Raw genomic sequence first — 26,397 nt, 5'->3', positions numbered from 1 at the left:
CTACCTTATTATCTGTGCCAATGAGGGAGAACACTGAGTCATCAAAATCAATAACCACAGGTGGCTTGCAACTGTATAGGAGCTTTGGGAAGAGCAAACTTGTTAGTAAGTACTTTATATCCTTTTTGTAAAACCGTCTGTTGTCTAGCTCCTGTCTTCCCCAATTGGAGGCGAGCCTTTGTTGTGTTTCCCGTTTCATTAATGTCATGGTTCCATTCACCTTCTTACTATAACCGAAACCCAAAGACATTGCTTTTCCTGCAAACTTTTTTTTTTTTGATTTCTGGAAAATATAGACCAAGGACAGAAGTAGAGAGATGAGTATAATGAATCTTCACCCTTGTACCCATTATCAACAGTAATTATCAAAAAGTCAATCTTGTTTCATCTATACCCTATCTTCCTTCTCTACCCCATCCCCTAGATTATTTTTCTTAATGTTTATTTTGAGAGAGAGAGCGCAAGCAGAGGGAGAGAGAATCCCAGGCAAGCTCTGCGCTGTTTGCATGGAGCCTGACATGGGCTCAGTTTCACAAACCATGAGATCATGATCTCAGCTGAAATCAAGAGTCAGACGCTCAACCGACTGAGACACCCAGGCACCCCTAGAAGTAAATCCAAGATATTAGATCATTTCATCAATAAAGATTTCAATGTCTCTAAAAGAGCTCCTTTTTAAGAAAACATATCCTCAATCCCATTATCATATTTTAAAAAATTAGCAGTATCAAATATCATATTCTCCATAAGTTTTTTACTTTAAAAATGTTCAAATCTAGAGAGAAATTGAATAGATACATCATTTAACATTTCGTCGCATTTGCTTTCTTCCCTCACAGTGTGTGTGTGTGTGTGTGTGATTGTGTGTGTCTGTGTGTGTATGGTTGTGCAGCAGTTACCCAAAATTAGTATCTTAAAACAGCAATAACATTATCTCTCATAACTCTTGGATTGACTGGTCTTAGCAGCTCCTCTGCTTCCTGTGATGTTGGCTGGGGTTTGACTAGGTTGTAACATCCTAGATGGCTCATCTAAGCACCTTGGTGATGTTGGTTAGAAGAGTCTGCTGGGATGGCTAGATATCCTCTCCATTCTTTTTTCCCCTCCCCCTCTTCATCTCTTCATGTAATCTCAGGGCCTCTCCTTCTCCTTGTGTTCTCTCTAGCAAGATAGCTAAGCTTCTTACATTACAGTTCAGGGCTTCCAAAAGCACAGAAGGGGAAGAAGCTACCAGGTCTCCTTTATTTAAGCTTAAAATTAGCACAGAATCAATTCCATCACATTTTGTTGCTTAAAGCACTCCCATGTTCACTGTGGGGGTGCCTACACAAGAGTAAAGAATACTGGTAGTAAGAGTACTGCGTAGTTCATTGGAGGCCATCTTTGCAGACTACATACATGTATGTATGCACTTTTTTTTTCTTTTTTTTTTTTTTTAAGTTTATGTTTTTTATTTTTGAGAGAGAGAGTGCAAATCCCAAGCAGGCTCTGCATTGTCATCACAGAGCCTAATGTGAGGCTTAAACCCACAACCGTGAAATCATGACCTGAGCCGAAACCAAGAGCTGGACGTTCAGCTGAGCCACCCAGATGCCCTGTGTACTTTTCCTTTTTAAAGCAACTGTTTGGAATTGCAGGTATCATGATTCTTCACCCTAAAACACTTCAGCCTCAGTCTCCTAAATATATGGAAATTATTTTACATAACAGTTATCACACTTAGCAATATTAATGCTGTGTCCATATATAATTCCAGTGTAGAGGCCACACACGTTTCCCCAGTTGTTCTCCAAAATATTTTTTATACTTTTTTTCCCCACCTAGAACCCAGAGTTTACCCACTGCATTTGATTGTTAGGTGTCTTTAGTATGTATTCACGGCCAGTTTTTTCTTTGAAAGGCTCCCATTGTGGATTGCCCTACTCTTCTTTAAGCATAAGTCGTTTTTTTGCATACCATAAAACTTCAGACCTTGGAGATGGGATGAGTTTTTTTCTTGTTACTCACTGCCATCACCAGACCTCTGTCTCTTTTCATTCTACAAAAATCCCAGCTTCTCGAAGTGTAAGACATTAAACTTTGCCACCTATCTATCTCTTCCTATAGCTGTGTTTTACCTTTCAGGTTCTCTCATCAACATCGTAGAGCCCTCAGCATCTTCATAAATGATCCTTTCAAAAGCCTGGTTTCTCAGTTCCTGATCTTAATTCCAAAGATCTTTTTTCCTACCCCATCTTGATCACTGACAGTAGTCCTGTTTTAGACCAGTGGTTCTCAGAGTATTTTCACAGATCGTCAGTATCACGTGGGAAATTGCTGGAAATGCCATTAATGGCCCCACCCCAGACTTACTGAATAAGAAACTCTGGATGTAGGAGTTGGCATTCTGTGTTTTGACTCCCAAGTCATTGTGATGCATGCTAACGTTTGAGAAACCCTTCCCTTGACTTTGTTGTCATCAGTAACTGTGCCACCTTTGAAATCTTGATTTCAGATACCTTCTCTCCATCCAACTTAACCTCGTGTCCTGTTCTGTTGTCAGTGATGACTTGATCTCATTATGGTTTCCAGTCATGGGCACCTGGGTGGCTCAGTTGGTTAAGTGTCTTGATTTCGGTTCAGGTTATGATTTCACAGTTCATGGGATCAAGTCCCGCCTTGGGCTCTGCACTGCAGTGCAGACCTGCTTGGGATTCTCTCCCTCCCTCTCTCTCTCTCCACGCCTCCCCGCTCAGGCTTGTTCTCTCTCTCAAAAATAAACTTGAAAGAAAGGAAGGAAGGAAGGAAGGAAGGAAGGAGGGAGGGAGGGAGGGAGGGAGGGAGGGAAGGAAGGAAGGAAGGAAGGAAGGAAGGAAGGAAGGAAGGAAGGAAGGAAGGAAGGAAGGAAATAGATGTAATCAGATGAACATTCTGCCTTCACTTTTGTTATGGAGGAAATATCCCTGCTCTTTAAGGCCAGTCCCTCCATTCATATTCAGAATTTCATCCATTTGTTTCTTGACCTTCTCTCTTGAAATTATACCTTCTCTTCTGCATCAAGTCTTCCCTCTCTTGTAAATTACTCTTGTGTGCCTTAATCTCTAAAATGATTAAAAACCCATCTTTTTTTTTTAATGTTCATTTTTGAGAGAGAGAGGGAGGGAGGAAGGAAGAGGGGGAGGGGCAAAGAGAAGAAAACAGAGTATCTAAAGTGAGCCCTGTGCTGACAGCAGAGAGCTGAGAACCTGATGTGGGACTCAAACTCATGAACCACTCACAAACCTTGAGATCATGACCTGAGCCGAAGGCGATGCTTAACCGACTGAGCCATCCAAGTGCCCCTAAAAATCCATTTTTATTTTTATTTTTTAAAAATTTACATCCAAATTAGTTAACATATAGTGCAACAATGATTTCAGGAGTAGATTCCTTAGTGCACCTTCTCCATTTAGCCCATTCCCCTCCCACAACCCCTCCAGTAACCCTCAATTTGTTCTCCATATTTATGAATCTCTTATGTTTTGTCCCCCTCCCTGTTTTTATATTATTTTTGTTTCCCTTCCCTTATGTTCATCTGTTTTGTCTCTTAACGACCTCATATGAGTGAAGTCATATGATATTTTTCTTTCTCTGACTAATTTCATTTAGCATAATACCCTCCAGTTCCATCCACGTAGTTGCAAATGGCAAGATTTCATTCTTTTTGATTGCCGAGTAATACTCCATTGTATATGTATACCACATCTTCTTTTTCCATTCATCCATTGATGGGCATGTGGGCTCTTTCCATAATTTGACTATTGTTGATAGTGCTGCTATAAACATTGGGGTGCATGTGTCCCTTCGAAACAGCACACCTGTACCCCTTGGATAAATACCTAGTAGTGCAATTGCTGGGTCATAGGGTGATTTTATTTTTAGTTTTTTGAGGAACCTCCATACTGTTTTCCAGAGTGGCTGCACCAGCTTGCATTCCCACCAACAATGCAAAAGAGATCCTCTTTCTCCACATCCTCGCCAACATCTGTTGTTGCCTGAGTTGTTAATGTTAGCCATTCTGACAGGTGTAAGGTAGTATCTCATTGTGGTTTTGATTTGTATCTCCCTGATGATGAGTGAAGTTGAGCATTTTTTCATGTGTCGGTTGGCCATCTGGATGTCTTCTTTGGAGAAGCGTCTATTCCTGGTTTTTGCTCATTTCTTCACTGTGTTATTATTTGTTTCTTGGGTGTTGACTTTAATAAGTTCTTTATAGATTTTGGATACTAACCCTTTATCTGATATGTCATTTGCAAATACCTTCTCCCATTCTGTCGGTTGCCTTTAGTTTTGCTGATTGTTTCCTTTGCTGTGCAGAAGCTTTTTAGTCTGTTGAGGTCCCAGTAGTTGATTTTTGCTTTTGTTTCCCTTGCCTCCGAAGACGCATTGAGTAAGAACTTGCTGCGGCCAAGATCAAAGAGGTTTTTGCCTGCTTTCTCCTCATGGATTTTGATGGCTTCCTGTCTTACATTGAGGTCTTTCATCCATTTTGAGTTTATTTTTGTGTATGGTGTAAGAAAGTGGTCCAGGTTCATTCTTCTGCATGTTGCTGTCCAGTTTTCCCAGCACCACTTGTTGAAGAGAAGAGACTGTCTTTATTCCATTGGATATTCTTTCCTGTTTTGTCAAAGATTAGTTGGCCATACGTTTGTGGGTCCATTTCTGGGTTCTCTGTTCTGTTCCATTGATCTGAGTGTCTGTTCTTGTGCCAGTAACATACTGTCTTGATGATTACAGCTTTGTAGTATAGCTTGAAGTCCAGGATTGTGATGCCTCCTGCTTTGGTTTTCTTTTTCAAGATTGCTTTGGGTATTCAGGGTCTTTTCTGGTTCCACACAAGTTTTAGGATTACTTGTTCTAGCTCTGTGAAGAATGCTGGTGTTATTTTGATAGGGATTGCATTGAATATGTAGATTGCTTTGGGTAGTATCGACGTTTTAGCAATATTTGTTCTTCCTATCCAGGAGCATGGAATCTTTTTCCATTTTTTTTTGTGTCTTCTTCAATTTCTTCCAGAAGTTTTCTATAGTTTTCAGTGTGTAAATTTTTCACCTCTTTGGTTAGATTCATTCCTAGGTATTTTATGGCTTTTGGTGCAATTGTAAATGGGATCAATTCCTTGATTTCTCTTTCTGTTGCTTCATTGTTGGTGTATAGGAATGCAACCGATTTCTGTGTGTTGATTTTATATCCTGCAACTTTGCTTAATTCATGAATCAATTCTAGCAGTTTTTTGGTGGAATCTTTAGGGTTTTCCATATAGAGTATCATGTCTTCTGTGAAGAGTGAAAATTTGACCTCCTCTTGGCCGATTTGGATGCCTTTTATTTCTTTGTGTTGTCTGATTGCAGAGACTAAGACTTCTAATACTATGTTGAATAACAGGGGCAAGAGTGGACATCCCTGTCTTGTTCCTGACCTTAGGGGGAAAGCTCTCAGTTTTTCCCCATTGAGAATGATATTAGCGTTGGGTTGTTCATATATGGCTTTTATGATCTCGAGGTATGCTCCTTCTATCCCTACTTTCTTGAGAGTTTTTATCAAGAAAGGATGCTGTATTTTGTCAAATGCTTTCTCTGCATCTATTGAGAGGATCATATGGTTCTTGTCCTTTCTTTTATTGATGTGATGAATCATGTTAATTGTTTTGCAGATACTGAACCAGCCCTGCATCCCAGGTATAAATCCCACTTGGTCGTGGTGAATAATTTTTTTAATGTATTGTTGGATCCAGTTGGCTAATATCTTGTTGAGGATTTTTGCATCCATGTTCATCAGGGAAATTTGTCTATAGTTCTCCTTTTTAGTGGGGTCTCTGTCTGGTTTTGGAATCAAGGTAATGCTGGCTTCATAGAAAGAGTTTGGAAGTTTTCCTTCCATTTTTATTTTTTGGAACAGCTTCAAGAGAATAGGTGTTAACTCTTCCTTAAGTATTTGTAGAATTCCCCTGGAAAGCCATCTGGCCCTGGACTCTTGTTTTTTGGGAGATTTTTGATTACGAATTCGATTTCCTTACTGGTTATGAGGTAAAAATCCATTTTAAAAAAACTCTCTTGTTACCATACATTCCCCTACTGCTACTGCTCTCTTTCTTTGCTCCACTCACAACAGAATTCTCTGAAAGTGTTTTTATTCATTCTCTCTACTTTCTTACCACCACCCATTCTCTCACCAGCCCTCTGCAAGTGGGCTTTCTTCCCCATCACTCCCCTGAAATGGTTTATCAAGTTTACATTAGCAGTATTTCACATAATTCACCACTCCTTCCTTAACATTCAAAACTTTTATACATTTTTTTTTCTCTGAGCTTCCATGACACCATGCTTGTCAGGGGGTTTTCTTCCTACTAAACCAAGTCACTTTAGTTTCCCTCCCCTCATCAGAACTCTGATTGTTGGAGTATTCCCAGAATACCATCCTTAGCTGTCTTTTTGCTACTGAAGCTCTCTCCCTGAGTGATCTCATATTTTACCACAGCCTCACACACCGATGAACTACCAAATTCATACCTCTAGCTTGGATCTCTCAGCTGAGCTTTAAATTTTGGTATTGAGCTGCCTACATAAAATGTCCACTTGGCAGGGCGCCTGGGTGGCTAGCTCAGTTAGTTAAGCACCCAGCTCTTGATTTGAGCTCAGGTCATGATCTCATGGTTTATGGGATTGAGCCCTACCTTGGGCTCTGCCCTGGTAGGGTGGAACCTGCTTGGGATGCTCTCTTCTTCCCTCTCTCTGCCCCTCCCCCCCTCCCTTGCATCTCAAGCTTCTTTTTTCTTTTTTTCTTTTTTTTTTTCTTTTTGAATGTTTGTTTATTTTTGAGAGAGAGAGAGAGCACAAGCTGGGGAGGGGCACAGAGAGAGGGGGACAGAGGATCCGAAGCAGGCTGTGTTAACAGCAGGGAGCTGGATATAGGTCTCGAACTCCCAAACCATGAAATCATGACCTGAGCCAAAGTCAGACACTTAACTGACTGAGCCAACCAGGCACCCCCATCCACGCTTCTTACTATGGCCTGTCTCCACTCTCCCCCTCTTTCACTCCACTTAGCTATACTGGCTTTGTCTCTCTTTGTTCCTACAAATACGCTAAGTTCATTCTCATCTCAGAGTCTTTGCACTTAAGCTACTTGAGGACAAGGGCCATCTTGCTTTAATTGTTGCTGTAGTCCCACCTTCCACAACAATTCCTGGTGCATAGTAGATTCTCAGTAATTATTTGGGGCCCAGCACATTGTCTCATGAATCAACTCAGGAAGGGCAAGAAGACTGCCAAGTAAGGTTTCACTGTCTCTGGACACCAGCCAGAGGGAAGAGTATGTGCAGAGGTTGAGATGTGAGAAAGGCCATGGCAAGTGTAGGCAACAGAAAAGTTGAGAATGATCTGCATTACTGGAACATAGTGTTGAGGAAGAAAAGCAAAAGAGAGAAAGCTATGCATCTCTAGTTTTTACATGGCCTAAACCCATTTTTAGAAGTTTGGACTTTTATTTCAGAACCATTAGGAAGTTATTGAATAGTTATAAGCAAACAAGTGTTTGATAAAGATTTATATTTGAAAAAGATCATTCTCAAAGCACCTGGGTGGCTCAATTGGTTAAGCATCCACCTTTGACTCAGGTCATGATCTAATGGTTCATGAGTTTGAGCACCATATCGGACTCTGCACTGGGATTCCCTCTCTCCCACTCTCTCTGCCCTCCCCCACTTGCATATGCGTGTGAGCGCGTGCGCGCGCGCTCTCTCTCTCTCTCTCTCTCTCGCTCTCGCTCTCGCTCGCTCTCACTCCCTCTCAAAATAAATAAATAAACTTTTTTTTTCAACGTTTATTTGTTTTTTGGGACAGAGAGAGACAGAGCATGAACGGGGGAGGGGCAGAGAGAGAGGGAGACAGAATCGGAACCAGGCTCCAGGCTCTGAGCCATCAGCCCAGAGCCTGACGCGGGGCTCGAACTCCCGGACCGCGAGATCGTGACCTGGCTGAAGTCGGACGCTTAACCGACTGCGCCACCCAGGCGCCCCAATAAATAAACTTTTTAAAAAAATTTTAAAAAGGGTGCCTGGGTGGCTCAGTTGGTTAAGTGTCCTAGTCATGATCTCGCAGTTCATGGGTTCGAGCCCCATGTCAGGCTCTGTTCCTGTCCCACTCAGTTTCTCTCTCTCTCTCAAAAATAAATAAACGTTAAAAATTAAAAAAAAAAAAGTTTAAAAAAATAAAAAGACCATTCTGGCTGCACTATAGCACATTTATTAGAGAAGAAATTCAAAGTAATCCTGTGAGACCTGTTAAGAAGTTACTTCAGTTGTCTAGGTCAAAAACTAATGGTGCCTTAGGCCAAGGTTTTGGCATTTGAAGGAAAAGTCGATGGATTGAAGAGATAGTTAGGAAATAATGACTTACCTGATATGAGGGATAAGTAAAAAATGACACCAGCTTTCTGTCTTTAAAAAAGGCACATAAGGTGCAGGGGTGGCTCCGTCGGTTAAGCTTCTGACTTCGGCTCAGGTCACGATCTCAGTTTGTGAGTTTGAGCCCCACATTGGGCTCTTTGCTGTCAGTGTAGAGCCTGCTTCAGATCCTCATCTCGCTCTCTCTCTGCCCCTCCCCCACTCTCAAAAAATAAAAATAAACATTAAAAAAAAAACTGTGTATAGTGATCCCTTTCACTGAAACATAGACTATAGGAAAGGAGCAGGTTTCATTTGGTGTAGGGGAAGAAGCAGAAGATATGTGTTCAGTGTAAAAATGTTAAATTCTGACATGTGGCTTTCCTTCTATCCATTGATCAAGTTCCTTAAAAGAGTGTTATTATTCCATGGTCATATTTGTTCCCATAGATCTTAAGTAATGTTTGTATCCATCTGATAATCTTGTCCTGATAACAAATCTATCTTGATTTTAGCATCTCAAAGTAAACTTTCTTGATTGGTTTTCTATCACGTGGATTAATTGGTAGTATGATTTTAGGATTTGTGGGGCACATTAGTACCTGGAATGCAGAAAATTATTGGTTAAGAAAAATTACCTTTTTTTAATGAGTATATTTTGGTAATAAAAGTAATAATATTTATCTTAGGTCTAAAATAGCAGCCTCAACTCCCAAATCTTTCTTCCACTTAAAATGTTCAACATCAGCTAATTTTGAATGTCTCAGTTCCACATTTCCAGCAGGAATCAGATTGGTTGACTCAAATATCCATTCCTGGTCCAATAAGCTAAGGCCAGAGGGACAGGCAGGGTCAGAGAGACTTCAGAGCTCCCCCTTCCAGCTTTTGGAAATGATTTTCTCCAAGAATGGAGGAAAGGAAGAAGTTATATCTTTTAATGTTTGTTTATTTTTGAGAGAGAGAGAGAGAAAGAGAGAATGTGAGTGAGGAAGGGGCAGAGAGAATCCGAAGCAGACTCCAGGCTCTGAGCTGTCAGCACAGAGCCTGACACAGGACTCAAACTCACAGACCACGATATTGTGACCTAGCTGAAGTCAGACTCTTAACTGACTGAGACACCCAGGCGCCCCAGAAATTACATCTTTTATATAATTTTTTAATTGGGATCATATTGCTTTTGCCCTTCATATATTCGAAGAGTTTTTCTCTTTTAATGAGTATTCAGAGTTTTAATGGTAAGTATTCAGTCAACAATTTGATACAATTAAAAAATGATGACAACTTACTGATTTAGAGTCTAAAGTCAAGATGTTGTAATCTTCAGATTAATTGGTAGTGCTGTAGAAAATCTATCGTTTTAAGTGATTAAGATACCATATTAGGGCAGATAAAGAGCATATACTAATTTTAACACAACCTATATAAAATGAATCTGTAAAGATAATTCTTGTTTGGGGGCGCCTGGGTGGCACAGTTGGTTAGGCGTCCGACTTTAGCCAGGTCACGATCTCGCGGTCCGTGAGTTCGAGCCCCGCGTCAGGCTCTGGGCTGATGGCTCGGAGCCTGGAGCCTGTTTCCAATTCTGTGTCTCCCTCTCTCTCTCTGCCCCTCCCCCATTCATGCTCTGTCTCTCTCTGTCCCAAAAAAAAAAAAAAAAGTTGGAAAAAAAAGATAATTCTTGTTTGCCAGTTAAATTCTTTTTATGAGACTTTCCCTAACTTGTTAAGATGATAATATTTGCTTTTGTAGTGTTTGAGAGAAAGAAAGCATTGAACTCTTTGTCTACCACCCACTCTTACCTATATTAAAAATCATAATGAGATGTTTTTTTGTTCTCACAGTTCAAATAACCAGAACGAAATCATGACCATACTGTTTATCCCAGCTAGCTGTGGTCTAGAGATTGAGAAGGAACAGAAAGAAATGAAAGATTTTTTCTTCTTATCTCCTTGTGTGGATGTTTTAAACATATGTAGTCATATACTTGTGCAGTACATGAAGTGTTTACGTATTTCATGTAGCTCTTTTGATTTAGGATATGTACAAGGCTTATTTGATTTTTTTTTTTTTTGATTTTTTTTTTCAACGTTTATTTATTTTTGGGACAGAGAGAGACAGAGCATGAACGGGGGAGGGGCAGAGAGAGAGGGAGACACAGAATTGGAAACAGGCTCCAGGCTCTGAGCCATCAGCCCAGAGCCTGACGCGGGGCTCGAACTCACGGACCGCGAGATCGTGACCTGGCTGAAGTCGGACGCTTAACCGACTGCGCCACCCAGGCTCCCCGGCTTATTTGATTATTAATGAAAACACACACTCATTTGACCTAATTTAATAATGAGAAAAATCTCAATGTTAGCTTAATCATTCTAGCCTAATTATTCATTTACTACTCTAAACAATGCTTTATTCCTAATACTTGGCTATGTGACATTGTGACCGGCTATGAATATGGCTGTTCATTTTTCTCCATCCTCAGCCATAGTGCTTCCTGATTGTTTACGTTTCAGAACATTGCTGTAGATCAGTGGTTCTCAACCAAGGACAGTTTTGTCCCCCCAGAGGACATTGACAATGTCTGTCATTTTTGGTGGTCACATCTGGGGAAGGGTGGTGCTATTGGCATCTAGTAGGTAGAGACCAAGGATGTTGCTGAACATTCTGCAGTGCGTAGGACAGCCCCCTCAAACAACAAAAAATTATCCCACCCAGAATGTCAGTAGTGCTGAGATTGAGAAACCATGATCTAAATGTAGCAAGATGAAATTGTGTGTCCCAAGCAAGTCATGTATGAGGTTCGGGTCAGTTACTCTCTGAACAGTAGGTGTCACTCTAGTCCAGAGATTTCAGTTTATTAGAGAGGATTTCCCAGTTACGTCTTGTTCTGCTTCCTCAGATCCTGCCAGTTTTACTGAGATAACTAAAGACTGTGATGAGAATAAAGAAAATAAAACTCCAGAAGGATCTCAAGGAGAGGTTGATTGGCTCCAGCAGTATGATATGGAACGTGAAAGGGAAGAGCAAGAACTTCAGCAGGCATTGGCTCAGAGCCTTCAGGAACAAGTAAGAGATACTTCTATTGCTGTTTTCTCCTTACCTGTCTTCCCCAATAACAACAACTAACATGCATTAAGCACTTACTGTGTGCCAAGCATTGTTCCAGGTGATTTACATACACTAAGGCATTGGCCCAGCAAAACAAACAAACTTGTTTGGAACTTTGCCTTGGTTCTGAAACAGAAACAGTGATAGTTTTTCTTTTTTTGAAATTCCAAATGCAACAAAATGTATTGTTGGTTACTTCCCATTAGTGTAATTCGTTGCATGCTAAGGCAGGATGGGTTATTACACATCATCCCCTGTCCAACTTTATTTTGCAAGCTTTAGAAATAGCCAGCATACCACCATGATTTTTTTTAATATTTTAAGGCATTGTTCTGGTCACTTTCTCACAATATGAATTCTTTCCTATGAATTATTTGAGCATAAAATTCTCAGGGCTATTATCTGAATAATATCTGAAATTTCAGCTTTCAGTCATAGACTGGAAAAGATGAACATTTATCCGCTTTTTTCTTATATAGTAATCTAATCTTAAATTTCTAGTTCTTCATACTTATATTTACCAAAGCTGTTGCTTTTGCCTGAGGTATTGCAGTTGCCTAAGGTATCTTGACTAAAAGGTGATGTTTTCATGGTTGTGTGATCCTATGCAATCCACGTCATGTTAGTAATAAAAATTTACCAAAACTCCCTAGAATGAGCACACCATTTTAGTGTTTACAAATAATCAGATTAATAAATCTAATTTGTCTGGGGGCACCTGGCTGGTCAGTCAGTAAAGCATGTGACTCTTGATCTCCAGGTTGTAAGTTCAAGCCCCTCATAGGGTGTAGTGATTACTTAAAAATAAAATCTTAAGATCTGATTTCTCTAGAACAGTGGGGTTCATTCTTAACTGCACATTACTATCATCTGGGGAGCTTTAAAAAATACTGATACTTGCATTGTTCTTCCCCTCAGGAATTCTGATATAATGGATCCTGGGGTATGGTCTGGGCATCTAGATATCTTTCCTTTTCTCTCTCTCCCTCCCTCCCTCTCTCTCCCTCCCCCTCCTCCCTCTCTCTCCCCCTTCCCCCTTCATTCAGCCTCCCTTCTCTCCTTCCTTCCTCCTTGCTTCCTCCCTCCTCCTTACTTCTTCCTTCATTTTTTAAAACCTCCCAGTGATTCTGGTGTTCAGTCAAGGCTGAGAACTGCTGCTTTAAAATGCTTTCAGAACCAGCTGTTCTGTATCCTTTTATTTGTGAGAAGTATCTCCCTAGCTGCCTCATCATCAAGATGTATTTATGTCAGCTATTTTGCAAATAATGGATAGTAATCATTTGTTTTAGAAAACTTATTTTTCATCTAAAAGACCAAGGTCTGATTTCTTAACAATAGTTCCTTATAGTGCAGAGAAAGAAAAAATTCAGCATACCTCTTTTTCATGCACAAAGGACATATATCCTCTTTCTTGTCAGCTACCCAGTTAAAACTATCTTATGAACCTGTCTTCACATCTGAGAATAGAATATGAGGTCTCTTCAGTTTGGTATACCTGCATCATTCTATTAATAGCTAAAAGAGTATCTTTTACCATCTGGGTTTCAGCACAGACTTTATATGCTGGATGAGTTTAAGTAATCATATTTCCTCTTAGAGAATATCTGTTTCTTTCCTGAATACAGTATTATTGCTCCCAGGACTATAATGCAGAATAGCTCATTCTAAGCTTCTTATATACTTTAGTAACTAAAAACAAGTCTAGACTTGGGAAAAGTATAAAACGGTTCTGCTTAAATTACATCTTTACTTCATTTATGCATGAAGTTTATAAATTTCTCTGCAGATGAGAGGGAAAAATTTTTAGAGTCAACATTTCCCTATTTTTATAATTAGTCATCAGGTTGACATTTTCACAGGTTCTTGTCTTTCTAAGAGAACCTCAGATGTATTAGAAAAGTAACAGCAGCATTCATTTAGTATTCACCAAGTATCTGTTACATGTGTCAGGGGTTTTTTTAAGCAAGAAAAAAATCGAAAAAAGAATAAAATAGAAATGTTTGAATAATGATCTTGTGGAAATTGTTTCTGTTGCTGTCATAGACTTAGGGACAGCAATACACTAGGACCAGCTCACCGTCAGCTCAGGCGTGCCCACCTCTTCCCAGCCGTGCACTCAGTATCACGTTGGTAGCTTAAACTTTGCCGCAGTGGGAGTATTTATGCCACGGAAATGGGCAGATGCTGTAAATCAGAGGAAAGAGAACAGAGCAACTTGCTAAGTAGGTTCTGCTGTGTGCCAGGCATTTCATACATACAAGAAGAAAGGGAATTAATTAGATCACACTGTCACAGTGAATGGCTTTTGGTTAGCAAGCCAAATGTGACTGACTAGAAGAGATAACATGTAAGCCCTTTTAACCCCCGAGGTTGTGTTTTAGGAAAACAGGTTGAAAAAAGTAAAGGATTTCTCCACATCCCTCAAAAGGTCATACTCCATACATTTGTAAGATTATGGAAAACATTGTGAGCAAATGCTTTTAGCGCGGCTGATCTCATCCTTGTTAAATAAGTTTAATCAGTACCTTTTTAAATACCTTAGTTTTGTTTTTGTCCCTTTAGGAAGCTTGGGAACAGAAAGAAGATGATGACCTCAAAAGAGCAACAGAGTTAAGTCTTCAAGGTATGGAGATTATTTTAATTACCTTGTTTTTATGGTGAACTGTATCGCACACAGAAAAACATGTAAAGTATTATTTTAATGACAATAACAAATTTTAACACCTTCAAGGTAAAGAAATAGAACCTTAGAAATTGTGTACCCATTTCTTCCCTCCACCCCAAGAGAAAACCACTGTTCTAATGTTTGTATCCATCAGTAGCTTTTTTAAAATATTTTTATTTTTTTTTTTTATTTTTTTTTTTTAATTTTTTTTTTCAACGTTTTTATTTATTTTTGGGACAGAGAGAGACAGAGCATGAACGGGGGAGGGGCAGAGAGAGAGGGAGACACAGAATCGGAAACAGGTTCCAGGCTCTGAGCCATCAGCCCAGAGCCCGACGCGGGGCTCGAACTCACGAACCGCGAGATTGTGACCTGGCTGAAGTCGGACGCTTAACCGACTGCGCCACCCAGGCGCCCCTAAAATATTTTTATTAAAAAAACTTTTTTTTTTAATGTTTTTACTTACTTTTGAGAGAGAGAGAGAGAGAGAGAGAGACAGAGAGACAGAGAACTAGACGGAGGGGCAGTGAGAGAGACACAGAATCTGAAGCAGGCTCCAGGCTCTGAGTTGTTAACACAGAGCCCGATGCGGGGCTTGAACTCATGAATTGTGAGATTGTGACCTGAGCCGAAGTCGGACGCTTAACCAACTGAGTGACTCAGGCGCACCCCGGTAGCTTTTTAAAAAAAAATAATTTGTCATCTCTATCCATATCACCCCTCCTTTTTTTTTTTTTTTTTTTTTTTTGAAAATTACATAACAAAGACATGTGAAAGAGCATTTTGCCATGATTAGAACTACTAGAAGATAATGTGGCCTCAGTTTCCCTGTGAATTTACAAGAGTTCACTCTTGGAAAATCAGTGGGCAAAATCATGAGTATTTAGAAACATAATGCTCACCATAGTTGTGGCATGTGGCAGAACTAATATATGGACCAGATACTAGAGGTCCACCGGGACATGTAGTCATGGGAAGCAGGCTCACTTTTATTTTCCAAGATCACTAGTCTTTCTCTGGTTCTCAGATCAAAACAGAACACTTTGGTACAAATTGAGTGCTCTAGGCTGATCTAGACACCAGGGCATAGAGCAGAGAGCCTGAATTTTGCTGGCACATAGTTGAGGCATTTACAAATAAGAATTGAAGCTAGATTTCACCCAGGCATTCTGTGCTCTATTAGAAAGATGGTATAGTAGTGGCATTAATGGCTGTCACAAGTCACATTGCTCCAGTCTGGACTGGTTGCCCTTTACATCCATGCACAGATACCCTGAGAGCTCCCTAACCATTCTCCTGGGGATTCCCTCTGATTCTCTCCTTTGTTTGAATCTCTCATTTCCTGTATCTCACCCTTCCTCATTCTTGGTCTACTTGTGTACTTGTGCTTTTTTTTTTTTTTTTTTTTTTAACGTTTATTGTTGAGAGAGAACACACGTGAAGCGGGGGTGGGGCAGAGAGAGACAGGGACAGAGGATCCAAAGTGCACTCTGCACTGACAGCACAGAACTTGATATGGGACTCAAACTCATGAACCATGAGATTATGACCCAAGCCGAAGTCAGATGCTTAACCAACTGAGCCACCCAGGCACCCCTCTACTTGTGCTTTGATGGAGAACGTCCTAGTAGTTTTCTTAGAAAAGAGGGGTTGTGACTCAGGTTTTTTTGGAAGCCTTGCAAGTTTCACTGGACCTAGTATTTGATGGTTTGGCTGTACAGAATTCTGGGTTTGCAGTCATTATGAAAGCATTGTTTCCCTCCAGCTTCATGCTGCTGAGCAGTGATAGAAGTCTTGTTTGCAGAGTTGCCGTATGAAAGCCATTCTTTATCCTGATATGACCCTGTTTTTGTCTGAAAGCTTGTAGGATCTTTTTATTTCTACTATGATGAAGTTTCATACTGATGTGCTTTGATGTAGGTCTGTTTCATCCATTTTATTGGGCACTTAAAAGATCATTTTAATAGAGAAACTTGTGTCCTTCAATTATAAGAAATTTTCACTGACTTCCTCCCTTTCACTCTCTTTTCTCTTTTTGAAACTTCTGTTATCCAGACTTTCTGGTCTGATTCTTAAAATTTTCTCATCTCTTCTTTCTAGTTTTCCATCTTTTGGTAATTTTGCTCTGCTTCCTGGGAAAGTTCTCTAACCTCATCTCTAGCTCCAAACCTTCTTTTGAGTGTTTTATTTCTATCATATTTCTGGTTTTCAAGAACTGGTTTGTTTTGTGTATGTTCTCTTTTTCGTAAGCTTTTGGGGGGTGGTCATGGAAGTAATACCATCTCAAAACTCTGAGGATATTAAATATAGTTGATTTGTTTATTTGAAGGTTTCTTCTCCCTGAATAGATTGTTTCCTCCAACTGCCCTGTCCTGTGTGGTTCTTATGGTCTTTATATTACTTATTAGAGGCTTTTCTCAGTGTCTAGTAATCTTTGGTTGTTGGTTCATTGTTAAGAAAAGGAGACTAAAAAGATAGTTGGGGGCACCTGGGTGGCTGTCAGTTAGGTGTCCGACTCTTGGTTTTGATTCAGGTCATGATCTCACAGTTCTTGAGTCCAAGCCCTGCATAGGGCTCTGCTGACAGCCTGACAGCATGGAGCCTGCTTAAGATTCTCTCCCCCTCTTTCTCTACCCCGTGCCCACTCACATGCTCACTCAAGCATGCACTCTCTCTCTCACACACACAAAAATAAATAAATAAACTTAAAAAAAATAACAAAAAGATGGTTGGAAGCTCTGAGCACATGAATAGTTAGGGCTCATCAACTCTGAGTTTTAGAGGGTGGGACTGTTTTGAAGATGATATTAATATTTTAGGACTTTGTCATGGGCTGGTCAGATTCCTAAAAAAAGTTTTCTCTGGGGCCTGGGTGGTTCAGTTGGTCGAGCGGCCGACTCTTGATCTCACAGTTCGTGGGTTCAAGCCCCACATCAGGCTCTGCACTGACCGTGTGGAACCTACTTGGAATTCTCTGTCTCCCTCTCTCTCAGTCCCTCTACCACTTGTGCACTTGCTCTCTCTCTGTCTCAAAATAAGTAAATAAACTTTAAAAAAAAAAAAAGAGTTTTCTCATTTATTACCTTTGCCTAAAGGTAAAAGATGAGGCTGTCAGAGTTCTGAGAGCCAAGTATAGGAATAGGGCTGGGGTAGAGGGGTTTGCCCTGCAAATCGTGGCCTGCTTCCCCATTTGCTGTGTGTGCCTGGCGTTCCGCCAGTCCAGAGAGTTCCCCCAGTCCAGAGAGTGTTTTACCCCCTCCAGAGGGTGAAACTCCAGATTTCTGTCACTGCTTAGCAGCATAAAGTGGAGGGGAGGGGATCCTGGGGGTCTGTTTCTCAAAACACTTTTCACCAAATCCTTATTTTTTTTTTTATCCCCTCCTTAGCCTCCAATTTCAGGGGTACATGATATTTGCAAGTTGTATGTCTTTTGAACAAGAGTCTGTGATTTAAATTGGATTGGTTCTCAACTTTTCTGTTACTGGCTTAAGATTTGGTTTTGGCTTTCCTAGGTCTGCTAAGTCCGTCACCATCTACTTTGTAGCTTTCAGGATTCTGATTCTATAGTCTCTTTCTCTGTTCTTCCCATTCATAAGTGTTCGTGTCTTTTAAATAACTCTATACTATGATTTTAAGTGGGATTAATTGTATTTTAAAGCAAAGAGACACCTACAAATGCTTCTGGGACTCTTTATTTAAGTCATTACTAAAGATGGATTCTTTCAGTAGAAACTCATCATTAAAGAAAAAAGTGGATCTTGGATTTAATTATTAATGTAGTATATTTTAAGTGAACCTTAAATTCAAGGTTAGATACCATTATATTAAATTTCAGAAGAGTTAATGTTGAAGAATGTGAAAGAATACTAATTTTTTATGGTCTCTTTTCTGTGAGGTGGTTTGTATTTGCTGGGGCATCCACAATATGCACCAAGTACTTCAAACCTAACATACAGTTTATAGAATGTGGAATGTAGTGAAATTGGGTTATCTGTAAAATCATATTCTCTTTTTCAGTTTTATTCCTTTCTTATTAGAGTCCTATCCCTTTCATATAAATATATTTAAAAGAAAAAGGGACATTTCTTTTATAGATACCTGGTACCTGAATTGTTATTCCTCAGAGTGGGCTGGGTAAATTGGAACCCTAATGATAATATGTTTTATGTTTCCATAGGATGATAAAATGTGTACCCCAAGCTGTTTTTTTACTTTTCTAATCCTATCTCTTTGTGTCTGTTCTAAGAACTTTTACAACATTTTTGTATTCTTCAGAGTTTAACAACTCTTTTCTGGACTCATTGGGTTCTGATGAGGACTCTGGAAATGAGGATGTTTTAGATATGGAGTACACAGAAGCTGAGGCTGAGGAGCTGAAAAGAAATGCTGAGGTAGGTGACGTTCTTCCATGAGTAGAACCGGTCACATTGTCAGGATTACTCCTCCTGCTGTTTGTCTTCAAAAGCCTCCCTGTTCGTGTCCCTTGCGGGTTCATCTGTGCCCTGTGGCAGCTGTCCGATGGCCTTCACTTTCTCTTGCCTTTGCTCCTCGTTTCTTACAAGCTTCAGAACAGACTGAAACAAAACTGACTCCCTCGTGTACATGTTAGGTAGTAAATGAGTAACATGGCTCTTGATGTTATATATTAATATTAACTCACCTTTAGTTCTGCCAGAACTATAATGTCTTAAAAAATTTTTTTTAACATTTTTATTTATTTTTGAGAGACAGACAGACAGAGCACGAGTGGGGAAGGGGCAGAGAGAGAGGGAGACACAGATTCCGAAGCAGGCTCCAGGCTCCAGGCTCCAGGCTCCGAGCTGTCAGCACAGAGCCCGACGTAGGGCTCGAACCACTGAGATCATGACCCGAGCCGAAGTCGGACGCTCAACCGACTGAGCCACCTAGGCGCCCCAAAACTATATTGTCTTTAAAGTTATATACCAAAACTAGCTGGTTGTTACTCAGTAAAAACTATTGCACTATTAAACTAGAGCACATTGTAACCTTTTCTTACCCTTCTTTTTTTCTGAAATAATTGTTTTTTTTTTCCATTTTCCAATTTTGTAATTTTAATTGCCTAGGAGTCCACTGTCCTAACACAACTACTGTTAGCATTTTGACATACTTTGTCATCTCTGCCTCCAAGTGTGCTTTAAAAAAAAAGTAGGGGCACCTGGGTGGCTCAGTTGGTTAGGCGTCCGACTTCAGCTCAGGTCATGATCTCGTGGTTTGTGGGTTTGAGCCCCACGTTGGGCTCTGTGCTGACAGCTCAGAGCCTGGAGCCTGCTTCAGATTCTGTGTCTCTCCATCTCTCGGCCCCTCCCCTGTTCATGCTCTGTGACTCTCTATCTCTCAATAATAAATAAACGTTAAAAAAAAAATTTTTTTTAAGTCATAAGTACAGTTTTTATCCTTGCTTATTAAAGATTACTTACAAGCATTTTATTTTTAATTGTTGTATGTACTGTATTCCCTCAAATCAACATACTGTTCATTTCATTTAGGTTTTAACCATGAGCATTTAAGTTTCTGTCGTTCACTGTGATAAATAATACACTGAGGAATTGTGTATGATTGAGTGTTTTCTATATTTAGAATTTTCTTCTTTAAATCCCCAGAAGTAAATTACTGCCTTAAAGTTTATGAACATTTTAATGGTTCTGGTTTACATACAGCTGTATTCCTTCCCCACATTGTACCTTATGGTGCTCCCTGCAGTGCATGAATGTCACTTTTCAGGGTTTTTAAAACTTTTTCTATTAATAATATTTTAAGGGCATTTAAAAAAATATTTAAAAATGTAAAAGTTTACCCATGATCCCAGCAGCACCACTGCAACTGTTTTCATTTTGTTCATTTTGTTTTCCAGTACTTAATCATTAACACGCTTGTTTTTATAGAGCTGTAATTATTGTGTGCATTCATGTGGGTTGGGAAAACAAGTTAACGTATTGCTGACCCACTGAATAATATTGCACTGAGTTGGTATACCACTGATCATTTAACTATTTTTGAGTCTTTCGTTAATTCCAACTTTTCATTATTATAGGTGATGCTACAGTAAATAATTTTACACACATATTCTTTTTTCCTTTTGAATTATTTTCCTAGAATGAATTTTAGCTGGGAGTAGAATTCTTGGGTCAAAAGATGTGAACAATAGCAACCACTGGATTTTTTTTATTGAGTTTGACTACACACACTGAAACTGTTCGGCTTTGATAGTACATTTAGTGTTTCACTTTTATTCAAATGAAGAGTTAAAAATCACGCCCACTTCTGTTTTCCAGACAGGGAATCTTCCTCATTCTTACCGGCTCATTAGTGTTGTCAGCCACATTGGTAGCACCTCATCTTCAGGTAAATGAACATTGTGATTTCAGTTTTTTATAAATGAAGTTGCCAGCATTTACTCCCTATTAGTTGGCTCTGTGCCCAGTATCATGAGCTGTAGGTTGAATGCATCAAGAAAAAATTTTAAATCTTTTCTTTGATCACACTAAATATGAATTGTGTTAAAGGTGCAACTTTTTAATTTCTCTATAAATGACCCAAATTTCCATATACATACATATATCTATATCCAAAAAGTTGTCCTGTACTATATTACTCCCTTGAGTTTCTGTACATGTTTTCGGAATGGTTTTTAGAAACATTGCTGGGGGTAGGGTCGATGGGAAGGCTGTTTCTCTCTCTCCAAAACTTCCTGTACCTGAGAAAAATGCAGTGTGTTCTAAAAACCACAATTTTAAGGGGCACATGGGTGGCTCGGTCAGTTAAGTGTCTGACTCTTGACCTTGATCTCAAGGTTGTGAGTTCAAGCCCCGCGTTGGGCTTTAAAAAAAACAAACCATTTTAAGATTTTATTTATTTTAGGTCATTACATTAGTGATGTGTACGACATTAAGAAGCAGGCATGGTTTACTTACAATGATCTCGAGGTATCTAAAATCCAAGAGGCTTCCGTGCAGAGTGATCGGGACCGGAGTGGTTACATCTTCTTTTATATGCACAAGTAAGAAACTGCCAGGTCTGGAGCTGTGGGCTACAAATCTCTGAAACTATTTTCTCCCCCTGTAAGGACAAAGTATTCCCATCACTTGCTGGTTGACAATTTTTGATTTTTGTTTTCTTTGCTTAGGGCTTATATCTTGATATCTTAACTTCATGTTAATTGTCTCACAGTAGCATCTAAGTATGGAACTTAAGACTTCTATATGATAAAGTTGTCCTATCGTAAACCTTGGTCTGTCTTCCAGTTATATCAGCTGGAAGATCTGAGTTACACGGATGGGAATTACATGGCTTTGTTGTCAAGGCTAGCTAGTGCCATTGCTACCCACCCCCACCGCCACCCCGCTTTCTCAAAAATTGGCACATGGGGTTAAGATAGTGATCAAATGAATGAGCTGCTTGTTCAATAAAATTTAGGCACCAAATGGGATTGTGCAGGCTCTGTCAGTATCTGTCTTCTATCCTTTGGCTTTACTTACTAAATGTCCTGTTTTATTTCTTTTTTGTTTTATTTTAAGGGAGATCTTCGATGAGCTGCTGGAAACGGAAAAGAACTCTCAGGCAGTTAGCATGGAAGTGGGGAAGACCGCTCGTCAGGCCTTGTGAGGAACAAACTCGTGGGTTGGCAGTGCGCACTGAGTATTATTCCCTCTTACTGCCGCCCGCCTCACCTTTCCTCTGCCCGAAGAGAATTCGGAATTCTACTTGATGCGGGAGCAACAAACAGCTCAGGGCCAAACCAAAAGATGAAAATTGCAATTATGTGGAACGCTCCATTGCTAATTGTTTTATGGAAACTTTGGTCTCACATCTGTAGCTGATTACCCTCTTTTTCTCCTACAGTAGTGGCGCTTCCTTTTGTCTTAGGGATACGTGTTGTAAATATATACATATGTACATACACATCCACACACACATATATGTGGAGTGAATGGAGCCTTAAAGAGTTAGGATGAGTCACCAGAGTATGCCTGCTCAAAGTTAATAGCACAGCAGTCTGAGAAGAAATGAAGGCGTCAAAGAGTCCATTCACCTGAGAAATGTGTAAAGATATACATATCAGTTGGCATTTAGCTTTTATGTTCCTTGAGTAGTTTCACTCGAGTCTACACTCTTTCATGTTTGTTTCTTATTAGTAAAGTTCACTGGAAAGCCAGCTCTCCATGCTACACTAATGACAGTGTGTCCTCCTTGGGAAGGAGAGGCATTTCTGCCACCTGACATGAGGAGCTTTTTTAAAAAAATTATTTCATGGATTTGTAATGCTTTTGCTGTTTACATGCAGTCCCAAGAAATGGATTGTTGGTGCTTTGGAATGTGTTATGGTCCCCCATTTGGTATTCATTCTACACTTTGCATTTTCTTTAAAGAAATTTCCTTCTCAAAGTATATTCTTTGTATATCATCTATATTATTGTAGTGAAGATAGAATCTTTTCTTTTTCTTCCGTGTCATTCTTCCATGGAGCAAACGTTACCCTAAAAGATTGCAACCAAAACTTTAGGAGGTTGGGATTCCCCAGCAAGGATACTTAGGGATAAGAAAGAATGCTAGCATCTGTCCCTCATACATAGGTCAAGATGAGGATTCTTGCGTTAAATCTAAAAACTCTGGACCCCTAGAAGCCCTGCTGCAAATGGGAAATTAAGTACATGAGCTATTGGATAAAGAACATTTAAATCATTTGCTGCCTGGCTTTGCCCTTAAAACCAGGTGAGAGTTATAATGAGATTGGTTTAGGTAATCCCAAGAGCTAACAAATAACAAAGGTGTGTAATGGATTTATCTTTTTAGGTGCTTTGAGTTGAGGCTAAATGGGAGTGCAGTATTAAGTGCTGCATTAGTCGCTCAGCTGCCACAACCAGCTTGGTTTAGTAAGCAGCTTGTGAAACCATGTGAAGAATGAGTTTCAGAGGAGAATTCTGTCCACAAAATAATTTTTGTAAGCCCAGGAATCATTAGGTTCACACAGTTAAGTATAGCAAAATGAAACTTTCAGTATTTTCTTTCATGTTTTTCTTTTATTATAAACAAGGAGGTAACTCTTAGCTCTCAGGTAGGGACAAAACATCAGTTTTTCAAGGGAAGTAAACATGTTAAAGTCTGCCATCACAGAAGGTGCAACATCTTTTCTGGAAGATGGCCTTATGAGAGCTGCAGCCCCATGCTTGGACGTGTTCTGACATAGTAACCTGTTCTAAAATGTTCAGTTTCCAAATTGTAAACGGCCCCAGCACTTTTGGTTAACTACCAATGAAAGCTTTGCCTCCTGCCATTTACCTATGCATTACCATAGTGAATGTTCCAAAATGGTATGCCAGTAAGTTGTGCAAGAGTAATATAGAGCAGAGGAAAATATTTGTTTTAAAAATTATAGCTTTTGCTGGGAAATAACTGGTTTTCTCAAAAATGAGTGAAGTGGTGATCAAATTCTGTAGCTATTTAGGACTTCTCTTCCATGTGTTTGTATTTGAGAGCTTTGAGAGGTACTGTTAAAAATGGTTGGAAATGATTTGAAATGGGGGACGGATGCATTAGGGCATAAAAAAAATAGAAATGCCATAAGCCTGATTGCCCATGAAGTGCCCTCATTTGACTTGTTTTTGTAGTGTGTGTGTGTGTGGTTTAGAAGTACACGTGGCTCAGAAACCTGATTTGATTTGATCTTCATTTCTTGGGCTGAACTTGTTAGTTGGAAATAGGTTACTGAGGTAGATGACTTCTCTCACCACTTGTACGCTTGCAAGTTTTGGACTTGAATTTTCTTTGGTAGCTGTGCATTGTTATGGCCTGTTCGGCCTTCCCCTCCCCCTGCGCTCCTTATCCATCCCCCCTTTCACTACGTGTTCTCATTCAGGTTCAGTGAAGGGTTCATGACTACAGATGGAGATTTCAGCTGGACCACGTTGAAAGGGTTTATTGGTTTTTTGAGCTGGCTGTATATATTTAAAAATTATAATAATATATTATATATATATATATATATTTTTTGCACAGTCTGATCAGTTTGCTCACAATCAGGGGGATGGGGCATTGGGGTGTTGGGGCCGCAAGGGACAAGTTAGATAGGGACAGAGTGCTTCAGTCCCAGGCAGCCTACACAGTAACCTTTCTGTTGAAAATTACCAAATAGGGTTACACTACTTTAAATGACATTGAATTAGAACTCGACAGCACTTAGTTCTGCAGACAACTGATCTTAATTGAAATTTTTTTGAATGGAAAACTAACCTAAAATCCAGACTTACTGACTCTTATCACCTAATATTATGGAGAATTGGAAGTTGCATGTGGCCAGATGGCTGCTGTCCCTTTAGTAGCCATGACTGTAATTTAGGCCTATGAGGAGATAGCCTCTGTTTTGTGGGGGTATTTATATGTGTGTGCACACTCAAATCTAAGTTTTGTCTCAGCAGGATAGAGTAGGAGGCAAGTCCATGAATTGTTCTTCTATTTATATTTTGATTCCAAAAGCTATGTTTACTCGAGGTGATCTGTTAATTTCAGGCCTAATTTAATGGCTCAGTAACAGATGTAACAAATGTAAATGTGTTTACATTTTTTAAAGTATACAGTGATACTTACAAATCAGCTGATTAACTCTGGGAGGCAAATACTAGACTATACATTTCTTTACTTCTGTCCTTGTTCAAGTGTAGAATTCTTCCAAAAGAGAAACTTTAAGAATTAAAACCTCAGCAGGTGAATTTGTGAGTTTACTTATTCCTCCATATTGCAGTTACCATTATGTAACTATGTAAGCATAGCTTGACGCATGTACAGCTACAGATATGGTTGTATAATGAAAATTATTTGGAAACACCTGAAGTGAAGATCTCTTGGCCATGTCACTATAGTTGAGTGTTAGGAGTGTAGAGAGAGCATGGGAGTGGGGATTGGAAACCTACAGGAGAAAAGTAGTTTGTTTTTTTGTGATCTGAAAAGAGTTTGTGATCTGAAAGGAGTTTATATTAAAACAAATAAATATGACTCTTCTCCCTCTTTCTTTGTCCTCTGCAGTGACTGCAGTGGACGCTCTCAGTCATCCACACTTTATTTTTTTTCTCTCTGATTTAACTGACCTCTCTCAGGAGGTCTTTTGTTTTAAATCAGAGAAACGGCTACATCTCCCAAGTATATTTGAATCTTGTATATATATGAGATTTTTGGAAAAATCAAAACCCAGTACCAGATGCAAGTCACATAAGTGTCCCCCCAAAACAGGTGTGTCCTTTTCCTCCTCTCCGTCTTGCTTTAACACTGAGTAATGCTCTCGTTAAGTGTGTACCAAACCTGAACAGATTTCTGCCATCTGACATCTTCCTCATGTATCACTTCAAAATTCTGTCTCTATTGGTATGTCTTATTAACATCTGCAAAACATATATATGATTGGAAACTAGAGTTTGTTAGGCCTTGAGAGTTTTGTGACAATTCTTTTGCTGTGTGTCACCACAATCCTTGACTCCTTTACGGCATGCTTTGATTACTAGACTTCAGGCAGTCTTTTCCGTTGTATCATATTTATACACAGTAAATTTTTCTTTCCATGTGTGCTATATGTCTGAGGTTTTGAAGTTTTTAATTAAAACAGTGTGCCAGTATGAATATAAGCAGTTGATTTTAGTAACATTGAACTTTTCTTAAAGTACCTTAAGAGATTCAAAGTATAGGCATGTTTACTGGCAAAACAATAGAGGGGAATGAGGGTCTGGATCAGGACCCAAGTTCAGTAGGTCAAATGCCAAAACAGTAAGAGCAATCAACTGACTGGCCTATTTCAAAAGCAGAGGGGCTGCGGGGACTGAGCCCACACACACATCCCCTCCCCAGGTCTCCCGCCCTCTCTTGAGTTTTTGTCCTTGCATCCCAACTCCTCTGGCCTGTCGTCAGTGTTGCTTACTTAGGCTGTAGAGAGGAAGACAGAAAAGTAAAGGTCCTACACTTTGCCTAATTGAGCCACTACCAGATTTGCTGGCAGCTTTGGCCACATTATTTGTGAGGTGATTTTCTTTGTGCTCAGAGTGACTTGATTCTGATTTCTTTATGTTGTTTTGTATGGAGCGGCACTTTATCTGTGTTTTAGCAGAACTGTTCCTCTGTATCCTTTATGGTTTTTCCTTGTTTTTGTTTCCTTTTTAAATTATGCATAGAGTTTTTTGTGTGTGTGAAATTAAAGCCTTTATTAACCTTCTGTTGGTTCGACTGT

At 39.6% G+C, this 26,397-nt stretch overlaps 1 protein-coding gene across 6 annotated transcripts in view; it reads left to right on the top strand.

Moving 5' to 3' along the window:
• Positions 1-26,382, top strand: part of USP37 (ubiquitin specific peptidase 37) — a 97,055-nt gene extending 70,673 nt beyond the window's left edge. For all 6 annotated transcript variants that reach the window (XM_003991142.6, XM_045034479.1, XM_019838669.3 and 3 more), the window contains 6 exons: positions 11,298-11,464; positions 14,069-14,129; positions 18,447-18,562; positions 20,465-20,534; positions 21,051-21,189; positions 21,707-26,382. In XM_003991142.6, coding sequence (XP_003991191.2) covers positions 11,298-11,464; positions 14,069-14,129; positions 18,447-18,562; positions 20,465-20,534; positions 21,051-21,189; positions 21,707-21,794 — 641 coding nt within the window. In that variant the 3' untranslated portion in view covers positions 21,795-26,382. The remainder of the gene's footprint in view (positions 1-11,297; positions 11,465-14,068; positions 14,130-18,446; positions 18,563-20,464; positions 20,535-21,050; positions 21,190-21,706) is intronic.
• Positions 26,383-26,397: the final 15 nt, after the last annotated feature.

The sequence above is a fragment of the Felis catus genome, chromosome C1, assembly GCF_018350175.1.
Source record: "Felis catus isolate Fca126 chromosome C1, F.catus_Fca126_mat1.0, whole genome shotgun sequence".
Classification (NCBI taxonomy): Eukaryota; Metazoa; Chordata; class Mammalia; order Carnivora; family Felidae; genus Felis; species Felis catus.
The sequence above is the reverse complement of the archived record's forward strand: the minus strand, read 5'-3'. Positions and strand labels throughout refer to the sequence as shown.